Here is a 13633-nt window from a genome sequence, read left to right as displayed (position 1 = left end):
CTGGGAGATCCGGGAAAAACACAGGAATTTTTTACAATTCCGGGAATTTTTCATTGTTTTAGTTTTCAGTTAAATTTTTGTAACTTTGACTGGTAAGAACTAATACTCTAACAAATGATATTACTGTATCTCACTACTACGGTATAATACTGCAGCAATAAAACATTAACAAGAGGGAAAAATGAAATAATACTTAAGTTGCAAAGGAAATGCGCCATATACAACAACAACAACAAAAAACACAGCGGTCATACAAGTGTCTGCCAACAGCAAAATGAGTCAAAGGCTTTAGGAATACTGTGCAATGCTTCATAACAACAAATTGCTTCTGATGAGTGTGATGTGACATCGGTTTAGATTTGATTCGTTGGAGCAGTTGCAAGTGAGCTCACGTGTACGCGCACTTGAGTTGCGTATGGGTAGTATCTTCTCCTGCTTCTGGCTACAGAATTGTGGCAGTTAACTGTGTAAGCAATAACAGGCAGCCAGATGCTGTCCGGAAAAATTTTACTGGTCTGCCTAAGCTGTCATTCACGTATGTGCAACAGGCCCGGAACTAGGGGGCGGGGGTAAAATGGGGTATCTGCCTCGGGCGACAATTTCACTGGGAGTGGGGGCACCAAATTCATAGTATTGAGGAAAAAGACCTTGTTTCACAAAGCGCCTATCATCCAGCGCACGTTGGTCTATCAGTTATTCATATGATTTTGAAACGTATCCCTTTTAGTTTTTGAAAATTTTTGAATAAATTCTAAGTTGAAACTTCCTGGCAGATTAAAACTGTGTGCCAGACCAGAGCACTTGCCCGCAAAAGGCAAAGGTCCTGAGTTCGGGTCTCGGTCCGGCACACAGTTTTAATCTGCCAGTAAGTTTCATATCAGCACACACTCCGCTGCAGAGTGAAAATCTCATTTTGGAAATTCTAAGTTGATTTCTGAATGAATCATAAGTTGATTTTTGAATGCATGCATAGTGTACGTTATGTCTGCCAGGGGACTCCCCATCACATTTAGAAATAAACTTTCCTGCAGACAAAAGGGGACAGGGCTATAAGAGCTGTGCCAAACAAAACCGAACAGTTGAATGACAACCGTTGTCAGCATTGTTATAATTACCAGCGAAATCCATAGATTTAGACTTCCGTAGTGGAAATACATGACTAACAGGAATAACAGGTAACAAAGATTATGTATTGTCTTCTCTGTGTATCTAAGAAAATGAAATTTTGACAAATCTTTTATCCAGATCACTACACTGCTAAGGGTGAGTTATATAGTCCCTGGCTAGCAGCCACTAAAATTCTGTTCTGGGAGTAGCACGCAAAACGCGTTGTACGAACACGTAATAACACCTAACCGGAGAATAAACTCGGAATAAGTAAACCGGCGATTGTGGCAGGGTTAGTGAAGTTAAGTAGAGAATAAGTATTGACACTGCCAGGAACGGTTACAGAATTGGTGATGACAATATTGTGTGTTAGAACAAGGAAGGAGAAGAAATGGGGACTCTCACAAGTTATGGAAGAATATGGAGAGTCTAAATTTATATAAAAATTTCATACTACTATTTTTTGATCTCATGCTTCAGAAGCTAGATAGTATGAATGAAATGTGAAGCTATTTGCTAACATAAAACTTTCTGCTTGTAGTAGGCCTAATAGGCATTAGATATTGGTTCTTCGTGAATTATATTCTGTCGTGTTATAAAAATGACCATTGTGCCAAAACAGTCTCATATTTTTTGGTGTGTGTGACAATTGCTGCAATATTAGGCAGGCCTATTTCGTTTTATCTGGCAGACAGTGACAAAATACATGCAACCAGAGCGAGAAACCACACCAGTCTTGGTTATTTGTATGAACAGCTTTTATAGTATTAGACGATGACATTTCGTTTTTTCGTAGCGAAATGTTGACGAACTTTGATGAGGTAATAGATTTTCCCAGAAAGGGAAGTACACCGTGTAAAGCTGTGGGAAGATTAGAGAAAAAAAAATGCTAGGACTTACGGATTGAAGAAATGTGTACTGTCTTGCTTGTCTCTTGTCTTTACTGGTTTTATGTCTCCCATATTTAATTTTATGTCGCACAAAACAAGTTTTTAGCTAATAGCCAGTAAAAACTGCAAATTTTTTGAAGAGTTCTTGTTCTGCCAGTTACAAATAATCCCATCCAGTATTAATTAGGGGGGGGGGGGGGGTTCTTTTTTAAAAAGAGGGACAGGATGTCAAACCAGCCAACTGGGAGCAGAAGAGGCACCACAGGACATTTTAATTTCCAGTGTCCTGAATATAGTTTGATAGCACACATTACAAAATATTACACGTTTGAAATCCACAGAGTGAAATACAGAGACGTGTGATGGAAGAATGCTGTGCGAGGTGGTGTGGCACTGCACTTTGGCACAACTAAGACCAAATAACATGTCTTACGCTCCCTCGAATGTATCAGACTCCAAAGAAGATAGTTTTGAAAAGTCGATTTTTTAAATTTTTGGCGTGTTCCTCTAATGCTCGAGGGAGGGGGAGTGCCACTAATATTGCCCCGGTTCGGAAATATCGTAGATCTGGACCTGATGCACAGAGCAGTCTGAGTTGTAGTGGGGAGGTGGTAGTCTCCACGTGACCCGTGTTTACGTTAAGTGATTTTGCCGTTTCATCTTCATTTATTACTCTCACATCAAATGAAAACAAAATGGATTCCTGTGGCCGGTAGCTATCAAGTGAATTAAAATACATTCACATAATTACAGAGGGCTAAAATATGTTATTAGTTTCAGATTTTATTTTATTTCCACATTTCTGACAGTCAAGCATTAATCGCCTTCCAGCACATTGAAGTTATTTTTCTCTGTTCGTTAAAGAAATTCGACCTTTATTAACCTTTTTTGGTTGAGGCAGTTAATATATTTAAAATGAATTGTTTAATTCCACACTATTGGCTGGTTTCAACTGTTCGCTGCATTTCAAGTGCATGTTTTCATCTTCTAGTGCGTGTGGTATTACGCCATAATAAACAACTAAGCATGAGATAATACAGTACTGGTACTTCAAGAAAATTTATGAATGTGCACTTTGAGCCGAATTAAGCATTTTAGTATGGTTCACAAAATTTGCAAGCACCTGATGTCTTGGTTCTTTTATGACATATTGTAAGATCTTTTAATGTTATACATGTACAAACGTACGGACTTCCTGTGTTATTGTAGCTGCCCCCTACTGCCACTCCGTATCATTGACCTCAGTAGTCATTAGACATCATGAGAGAGCAAAATGGGGAACTCTGCAGGACTCACAGACTACAAACGTGGTCAGGTGATTGGGTTTCACTTGTCATACGTCTGTACATGAGATTTCCTCACTCCTAAACATCCCTAGGTCCAAGGATTCCGAAGTAATAGTGAAGTGGAAACATGAAGGGGACATGTACAGCACAAAAGCCTACAGGTCGACCTCGTCTGTTGACTGACAGACCACAGACAGTTTAAGAGACGTAATGGGTAATTAGCAGACATCTATCCAGACCATCACACAGGACTTACAAACTGCATCAGGATCCACTGCAAGTACTATGGCAGTTAGATGGGAGGTGAGAAAACTTGGATCTCATGGTCGAGCGGCTGCTCATAAGCCACACATCATGCCGGTAAATGCCAAATGATGCCTCGCTTGGTGTTACGTAGCATAAACATTGGACGATGGAACAGTGGAAAACATTGTGTGGAGTGATGAATCATGGTACACAATGTGGTGATCCTATGTCAGGATGTGGGTATGGCAAATGCCCGGTGAACATCGTCTGCCAGTGTGTGTAATGCTAATAGTAAAATTTGGAGGCGGTGGTATTATGGTATGGTCATGTTTTTCATGGAGGGGCTTGCACCCCTTGTTGTTTTGCATGGCACTGTCACAGCACAGGCCTACATTGATGTTTTAAGCACCTTCTTGCTTCCCACTGTTGAAGAGCAATTCGGGGATGGCGATTGCGTCTTTCAGTGCGATCGAGCACCTGTTCATAATGCACGGCCTGTGGCAGAGTGGTTACACTACAATAACATCCCTGTAATGGACTGGCCTGCACAGAGTCCTGACCTGAATCGTGTAGAACACATTTGGGGTGTTTTGGAATGCTGACTTCGTGCCAGGTTTCGCCAACTGGCATAGATACCTCTCTTCAGTGCAGCACTCTGTGAAGAGTGGGCTGCCATTCCCCAAGAAACCTTTCAGCACCTGACTGAACGCATGTCTGCAAGATTGGAAGACTAAGGGTGGGCCAATACCGTATTGAATTCCAGCATTAGAGATGGAGGGTGCCACATCTTGTAAGTCATTTTCAGCCAGGTGTTTGGATACTTTTGATCACATAATGTATCTATTCAGTAAAGGTAAGCGGATCTGGAGTAGGGCACATAATCATCTAGCCCAGAGCACTTCATTCTGTCATTCTAGGACAGATTTGTTTACTTTGTTCAGTTGGTTCCTCAACTGTTCCTATGAAAATAGTGCAGAAGGAAGGACAGTGTTCTAGAACAGACTCTATGATAAATGGTGTTCCAGTCTGTTTTATCATTACTTTAAGAATTATGACTATGTTTATACTAATTTGCTTTTTCTTGCTGATAACTATGTTGCACAAAATACTAGTAACGTGAATATATGCCACTTCATTTGGAAGGTTTTGTAAGGATTACATTAAGAAATAAGTTTTGTTCCTGGGAGTAGGTCATATGAAGTATTTGTGTGACTGAGCCTTTGGTCCTTCGAAACAAAAATAGTATGGGACATCTCTTACGTACATGCAGACACTCCTGAAGCCACCAAATGGTGTATGGTGGAGTGTACCTTATACCACAGGCAGTTATTCCCTTTCCTGATCCACACATAAATGGAGTGAGGGGAAAAAGACTGTCTGTATGCTTCCACCAAATCCTACTTTATCTTATCTTTGCACTCTGTACATGAAATGTGTGTTGCCAACAGTACAGTTGTTCTGCTGTTAGCTGCAAATGCCAGTGCCTTAATTTTCTCCATTAACCCCCCCCCCCCCCCCCCCCCCCCCCAAGTAATAACATTCTTCTCTCCAGGGATTCCCGTTTGACATTATGAAGAACTCCATAACACTTGCATGTTCATCAAACCTATCGGTAACAAATATAGCACCAAATTACTGAATTACCTTGATATTTTCATTTAATATGACCATTTGGGAATCCCAAACACCTCAACAGTATCAAGAAGGGTTTGCACTAGGGTTCTGTATGTGGTCTCATGTACAAATGAGAACCCTTTTCCTAAATTTTTCCAATAAACGGAAGCGGATAATTCGCCATCCCAACTACTGACCTTATGTGCTATTTCCATTAATATTGATTTGCAGCATTATGCCCAGATATTTAACCGGCATGACTGCTGAGCAGCACATTACTAATACTGTATTAAAATGTAACAGAATTTTTTCCTACTCATCTGCATTAAATTTTTCTACATTCAGAGTTAGCAGCCATTCAACATGTCAAATAGATATTTTCTTATGTCATCCTGTGCCCTCTGCAGACATTAAGGGGAAACACTTACCTGTACACTAGTGTCATGAGCAGTCACATCTTGCTGCTCACTGTATCCATAAGATCATTTACGTGTATAGAGCACAAGAGTGGTCCTATCACTCCTCCCTGGGACAATCCTGGTAATAACCTTGTCTGTGACGAACAATCACCATGCAGGACAGCATACCGGAATCTATTATCTAAGAAGTCTTCGAACCTCTCGCATATCTGGGAACATATTCCATAGATTTCTTCTTTGGCTGATATTGCCACAGTGATTGAAGACACTACTACTCAGGCGTAGCTTAAAAGAGCTGTCCTGGTAAGGAATCAATTAGTATGTCTTTGACTGACAGTCCATATTCACTTGCTATGACCGAAAAGAATGCATTAAATTACAATCTTCATCTGTTTTTCTGTCATGGACACATTAGGAATACTGATCTGCGAACAATGACTCCATGGGGTAACCGTGCATGATCCATGAGTAAAATGTCCCTCATGAGTTGCCTCTGAAATAAAAACTGAGAGGCACAACTGAAGAAAGCAGAAGAGAATTGTTCCGTAATATCAAAGAATACTTCAGAATCTCTTGAGCCCAATGCTATACATCAGTGAGGATGCTACTGCTGGATGAAGCAGCAGTAAAAGACATATGAACAAAAGAAAGAAGTTAGTCAATAAGAATTAACAAATGTATTAGCCTATTGAATTATTTATTTGGTGCTGTTTTTTGGAAATTCTGCTCTTTAATGCATTGATAATTCCACTTTGGTCCAAATAGAGTAGTTGAAGAAGTCATGACAATAGAATATTTTAAGTCTAAATCAAAATTAATGCGAGAGACAGTATCACATGTTCTAAAAATTGTCAGTACTCCTGAGCAGGTACAGCCTCAAGCACCACTTAGCGATGTGCAACTGGACAGGCATGCGTAGACAAAGTGAGACAAGGTCTCTGAAATAAGTCACAAGGAAACACGGTGAGCCACTGAGAGAGTGAAGGTCCATAAGATTCCAAGCAGGAACTCTGCCAAACAAAAATAAGTCGGCATGGTGTACAGAGACAGAATATTTTCGAAGCACTGAAACATAAGTTAGGGAAAGCTATACCCAAGTAGGAACATCCTCCAAAATGTTGTGTAAAAGGAAGCCATGAGCAGTGGGAAGTTAGTATTAATAGAGTATTCAACCAGTAATTGAGCAGCAGACAATGAGTGATGTCAGGGCAGGGACTCAACATGGTGGAGGGTAGCAGCAGCTACTGATGGAGCAGTGGAAACTTCAGCCACAAGAAGACTGTGAGGCGCTGGTGGACACAACCACTTTTAGATAAGTATCACTTTGTTTTTGCTTCCATTGGGATTGCATTGGACAAACAGCTAGACTCTGTCTTAGATAATGACTGTTGAATATTTTTCACTTAATAGTAGGAAGAAGACAGTAATTGGTGCTTGTCTCCTGCCAGTTCAGCTAAGGAACCGTTTAGTATTAGTGAGGTAGGTCAAGGGACCAGTGATTAAGTAGTTAGCAGAACAAGTGAGAGCAAAGGTGCTCATCTCTGATGAAAGTTGCAGATTGCGTTTATTGAGAGGATTACCCAGAGAAGAGGTGCTGATTTAATCTATAGGAAGTTGACTTCATGTGTATCTTAAGCAATATATGTATATTTGTATCTCAAGAAATAATTGGTCTGACAACTTCACATTCAAAGTGTTTAGATTGAATAAATCTTAAACCCCTCTAAGCAACCAAGGAGGTTCTTCTCGCTCTCTTCTCCATTATAAAGGTTAATTAGAGCAGCACAATGGACTCCCATTGCCATCAGTGTCCTGATTGCATCACACCAGGTAATCCAACTCTGTATTGGTGAACTGGAGATGTGCTGTGACACAACAAAGATAGTGGTTCATGCTTCAGGTGTTCTACATAGTCACCTTCCACTTCAGTATAATGCACAGAACGTTCATACAACCATGTCAGACTCCAGAAAACTCGTTCTTTGGGATTCTGGTCAACTCATGTGTCACATTGGGTTGAATGTTGGTAATTATCAGTGTATTGATCTTCCATGTGAATTTCTGCACTTTCTCATTTTGTGATATGTTTGTATTGGTAACAGTGTCTCATCACCCTTGGAATGTTTTGGATGGATGGTGTATGGCATTTTGAAAGTACAATAAAGTTGATGTAATAATTAGTAATGTACTAAATTTCCTGAACTTTATATGGGTTGGTGTTCAGAATTCCATTGTATTTAGGTTTGGTGTTTGTAATACAGTTGTGATAATAATAATAATAATAATAATAATAATAATAATAATAATAATAATAATAATAATAATAATAATAATAATAATAATAATAATGGAAAAAACAGATGCCTATAAATATCTAGGACACAGAAAAAAAATAGGAATAGATAATACAAATATTAAAGAAGAACTAAAAGAAAAATATAGACAAAGACTAACAAAAATACTGAAAACAGAATTGACAGCAAGAAACAAGACAAAAGCTATAAATACTTATGCTATACCAATATTGACCTACTCATTTGGAGTAGTGAAATGGAGTAACACAGACCTAGAAGCGCTCAATACACGTACACGATCACAATGCCACAAATATAGAATACATCACATACATTCAGCAACAGAAAGATTCACATTAAGCAGAAAGGAAGGAAGAAGGGGATTTATCGACATAAAAAACCTACATTATAGACAGGTAGACAATTTAAGAAAATTCTTTATAGAACGAGCAGAAACTAGCAAAATACACAAAGCAATCGCTCATATAAATACATCGGCTACACAATTGCATTTTCATAACCACTTCTACAACCCTTTAGATCACATAACATCAACAGATATGAAGAAAGTAAATTGGAAAAAGAAAACACTACATGGCAAGCACCCGTATCATCTAACACAGCCACACATCGAACAAGATGCATCCAACACATGGCTAAGAAAAGGCAATATATACAGTGAGACAGAAGGATTCATGATTGCAATACAGGATCAAACAATAAACACCAGATATTACAGCAAGAATATTATTAAAGATCCCAATACCACAACAGATAAATGCAGACTTTGCAAACAACAAATAGTGACAGTAGATCACATCACAAGTGGATGTACAATACTAGCAAATACAGAATACCCCAGAAGACATGACAATGTAGCAAAAATAATACGTCAACAGCTTGCCTTACAACATAAACTTATAAAACAACACCTTCCCACACACAAGTATGCACCACAAAATGTACTGGAGAATGATGAATACAAATTATACTGGAACAGAACCATTATAACAGATAAAACACCACATAACAAACCTGACATCAGTCACCAATAAAAATAAGAAATTAACACAACTAATTGAAATATCCATACCCAATACAACAAATATACAAAAGAAAACAGGAGAAAAAATTGAAAAATACATCCAACTGGCTGAGGAAGTCAAGGACATGTGGCATCAGGATAAAGTTGACATTATACCAATTATACTATAAACTACAGGAGTCATACCACATAATATCCACCAGTACATCAATGCAATACAGCTACATCCAAAGTTATATATACAACTACAGAAATCTGTAATTATTGATACATGTTCAATTACCCGAAAGTTCCTAAATGCAATGTAACATATACCGTACAGTTAAAAGGAAGTCACGCTTGATCAAGGTCCGCGTCACTTTCCATTTTTGACCAGATATAACGTCTGAGGAAAGAAAGAAAGAAACAACAACAACAACAATAATAATAATAATAATAATAATAATAATAATAAACTGCAACCACCTCAAGGACAAGGCCATTTTATTGAAAAGCGATGTAACAGGTTATTCTTTACTGTAGGAGTGTATGATAAGATAAAAAATAAAGCTGGAATAAAACTATTTTATTGCTGTTATCAGTATTATAACTGCTTGGGCCAGGCTCATCTGATGTGGTTCATATAAATCACATAATGATACTTAAAACAACTTTAAAGAATTATTATTGAGTCTTGTGTGGTATAGCATTCTATCAGCTGTGTTTCTTTGCCTGCTTTTCAGTTTCTTTCATCCTCTCCCTATGCCCCAGACATCTTTTGTGATGCTGGAGTTTGATATTTCCATACTGGGTCACTGTACTCCACAGTTTCCTGTTTCATTATTTCTTTTCTTTTGAGCTGCAATGTTGACAATATCCTATGTATTTTAGTTTGTGTTTCACTCTCTGTAAACGGATGTGTGAATCAGATTCTGCATCGGTCGCAGTGTACTGCCTGATTTTATTTTACATTTGTTATACAGTGGAACCTCATTTAACAAGCATCTCCCATAATATGCATTTCGCATAATGAACAAAACAAATTGTAAAAGAATGACTTGCTTAATGAGCAAGGTTTCACGTAACATGTGATGACAATTCAGTGTAGTGTCGGCTGTTCTCGTGCAGCTGGAGAAACATTCAACAACAGGAATACCTTTCATTGTTGGCAGCTGAAAAATGTCTTTAGTACGTATTGCAGTCTGAGTGATCACACATCTTTCTAAACTTGTGTTCGTGTGCGTGCTTGCGTGCGTGCGTGCGTGCGTGCGCGAGTGTATACCTGTCCTTTTTTCCCCCTAGGGTAAGTCTTTCCGATCCCGAGATTGGAATGACTCCTTACCCTCTCCCTTAAAACCCACATCCTTTCGTCTTTCCCTCTCCTTCCCTCTTTCCTGACGAAGCAACCATTGGTTGGGAAAGCTAGAATTTTGTGTGTATGTATGTGTTTGTTTGTGTTTCTATCGACCTGCCAGCGCTTTCGTATGGTAAGTCACATCATCTTTGTTTTTAAATATAAAGTACATAATTGTGTATGTATAATTTTCTATGAATGAATGGCATGAATAAGATAAAGTTTTAGAACTTTCTCTTCATGGAATGCATTACCATATTTTACATTAATTTATGTGGGTTTTGCTTAATGAGTGTTTCGCATTACAAGTAAGATTCTGGAATGAATTATGCTTGCTATGCAGTTTCCACTGTATTTATTGAAACTGATACACATTATTTCCTGTTACTTGCAATCTTGAGTAGAGTAATTATTATTATTATTATTATTATTATTATTATTATTATTATTTCAGTATCCAGCCACTCTATTGTTAACTGCTGATCATGATGACAGAGTTGTTCCTCTCCACTCCCTGAAGTTCATTGCAACACTACATCATGTTCTGCGAGATGTGAAGAAACAGGTGAGATCACAGTATTGCTCAGTGTTTGCTTCATTATTAATAACAGTTAATAAGACTTGTACACTGGTTTCTTTTTGGATAGGATTCGTAATTGGGGACTGATAATACAAGGTGTTTATTTATAACTGTATATAAGAATGATACAGTCGGTTTACATCTTTATTCACCATTTCTATGTGGACCTCATTTCGCAAGCACAATGGAAAAACTTAACCTGTCAACTGTTGGTAAAGAATTACATAAGTGAGTGCATAAGTAACCACAACTTCTAGCAAAAATGTTTTGTAGTACAAAATTAAACTATATTAAATTTCATACAAACATTCTGTTCTTATATTTCTCAAGAACTGATACACTTCAGCACCGAAGAAACTGGTATAGGCATGCATATTCAAATACAGAGATACATAAACAGCCAGAATACGGTTCTGGAGTTGGCAACACCTATACAAGACAAGTGTCTGGTGCAGTTGTTAGTTGGGTTACTGCTGCTACATTAGCAGGTTATCAAAATTTAAGTAAGTTTGAACATGGTGTTGTAGTCCACGCAGGCACAGCATCTCCGATGTAGCGATTAAGGGGGATTCTCCCGTACGACCATTTCATGAGTGTACTGTGAATACCAGGACTCTGGTAAAACATCAAATCTCCAACATCAGTGCTTCTGGAAAAGGATCCTGCAAGAATGGGACCAATGACAATGGAAGAGAATTGTTCAGTGTGACAGAAGTGCAATTCTTCTGCAAGTTGCAGCAGATTTCAATGCTGGGGCATCAGCAAGTGTCAGCGTGCGAGCCATTGAACAAAACAGCATCCATATTGGCTTTTGGAGCTGAAGGTTCACTCATGTACCCTTGATGACTGCAAGACACACAACTTTACACCTCTCCTGGGCCCATCAACACTGATATTGGACTGTTGATGAGCAGAAACATATTGCCTGGTCAGACAAGTCTTGTTTCAAATTGTATCAAGCAGATGGACGTGTACCGATATGGAGACAACCTCATGAATCTATAGACCCTGCATGTCAGCATGGGACTGTTCAAGCTGGTGGAGGCTTTGTAATGGAGTCAAGTGTGTGCAGTTGGAGTGATATGGGACCCCTGATATGTTTAGATTCTACTCTGACAGGTGACACGTATGTCAGCAACATGTCTGATCACATGCATCCATTCATGTCCAGTGTGCATTCCGACAGATTTGGGCATTTCAGCAGGATAATGAGACACCCCATACATACAGAATTGCTGTAGAGTGGCTCCAGGAACATACTTCTGAATTCAATCACCTCTGCTGACTTGAACATTATTGAGCATGTCTGGGATGCCATGCCATGTGCTGTTCAGAAGAGATCACCAGCCCCTCATATTCTTACAGATTTATGGGCAGCCCTGTAAGATTTATGGTGTCAATTCCCTCTAGCACTGCTTCAGATGTTAGTCAAGTCCATGCTCCAACGTGTTGCAGCACTTCCGCATGCTCACACGGGCCCTACACGACATTAGGCAGGTGTACCAATTTCTTTGGAACTTGAGAGTATGGTGTAACCCCCACTTTTATGTTCCCAGAATTAACGTTTTCCTGCCATTTACAACATTTATCGTTCCTGACAAGTTTCCTGTGTCCACAATGTTAATTTCCACCCGATTTTGCGTCAACATATTTATAATTTTCCCGCAATTTAAACATTACAAAAAAGTTGATAATGTCGTTGACTTTGTGTTGCTCAAATGTTTTTAGTTTTAACAGAGTGCCGGTTACATACTTTTTCATGCTGATCAAAATGAGTTTTATTTTTTGTGATGTCACACAAACAGTGTGTGTGGTTGTGGTTGTCCAGGTAACTGAGGAGGCACAGTATGTGACAACCTCAAAAAGACGACTACAGTGCAAGAGCTGCAGAATAACACACATTCAAACACCACACAAAATACTAATGTACATATGTGCACTTGACAGTGAGAAAAAAATTCTCTAAACGCATCATGATAAACATGAAAAAATACATAATTAGTGCAGTATTTCATTATTTAAATAATGAATTACAGCTGCAGGCTTTCAGAAACATTATGACGTATGAAATTGAGTCAGACGTCCCTACTTCCCAGACGTTTAGCAGTTACAATTACATCAGCAGTTTTTATTAGATAATAAACCTTTATTGGATAATGAACAAGCCCCTGGCAAGTCTTCTGATGCCTGTTATGAACATATATCATACATGAAGCGTGAAAATGCAAGGTGGTATCCTACACATAACTTTTATAGCTTAAAACGTTATTTCCCACATTTTACATTTTCCCACATTTCACACCAATTTTTGAAGCCCCTTGAACAGTGTAAAAGCAGGGTTTCACTGTGGTTTGTGTTAAATGGGATGGGAATATCACAAATTATTAAAAATAGTGTTTTAATAGTACAAAATTGTTTACTGGTAAAGTGTGTTACAAAGAGATATAAAAGTGCGTACCACATCTAAGTGCAGTAGACCTGTATTAGGAGATAACTGTGTTCTCATGCTGTAATAGGTTGGAAGAGGGGTAGTAGTTTGAGGTAGGGTATGTTGTTGAATTGTGGTTATGCAGCTCCCTTTTTCATGAATCTGCAAACTGAAAAGCAAGCAGCCGATGTCCCATTATATCTACCCCATTACATCACAAGAAGAAAGTATTTCAGAGAGGTGTACTGACACTTCCCAGTTTGATTGTGAATCATTGAGATCACTGGCGACGCAGTTGCAGACATGCTTTACATATGGGGTGGGAGGGATATTTATTTTCCATAAAGTGTGTAAGCACTATATGGAATAGATATATGAGCTACTAATGCTA

At 38.6% G+C, this 13633-nt stretch overlaps 1 protein-coding gene across 3 annotated transcripts in view; it reads left to right on the top strand.

Annotated features, from left to right (window-relative positions):
- Positions 1–13633, top strand: part of LOC124789724 (prolyl endopeptidase) — a 94272-nt gene that overhangs the window by 57946 nt on the left and 22693 nt on the right. For all 3 annotated transcript variants that reach the window (XM_047257184.1, XM_047257177.1, XM_047257191.1), the window contains exon 13: positions 10689–10799. In XM_047257184.1, the coding sequence (XP_047113140.1) occupies positions 10689–10799 (111 nt within the window). The remainder of the gene's footprint in view (positions 1–10688; positions 10800–13633) is intronic.

Source organism: Schistocerca piceifrons, chromosome 1 (assembly GCF_021461385.2).
Source record: "Schistocerca piceifrons isolate TAMUIC-IGC-003096 chromosome 1, iqSchPice1.1, whole genome shotgun sequence".
Classification (NCBI taxonomy): Eukaryota; Metazoa; Arthropoda; class Insecta; order Orthoptera; family Acrididae; genus Schistocerca; species Schistocerca piceifrons.
Note: the sequence above shows the minus strand (reverse complement) of the source record. Positions and strands in the feature narration are given on the sequence as shown.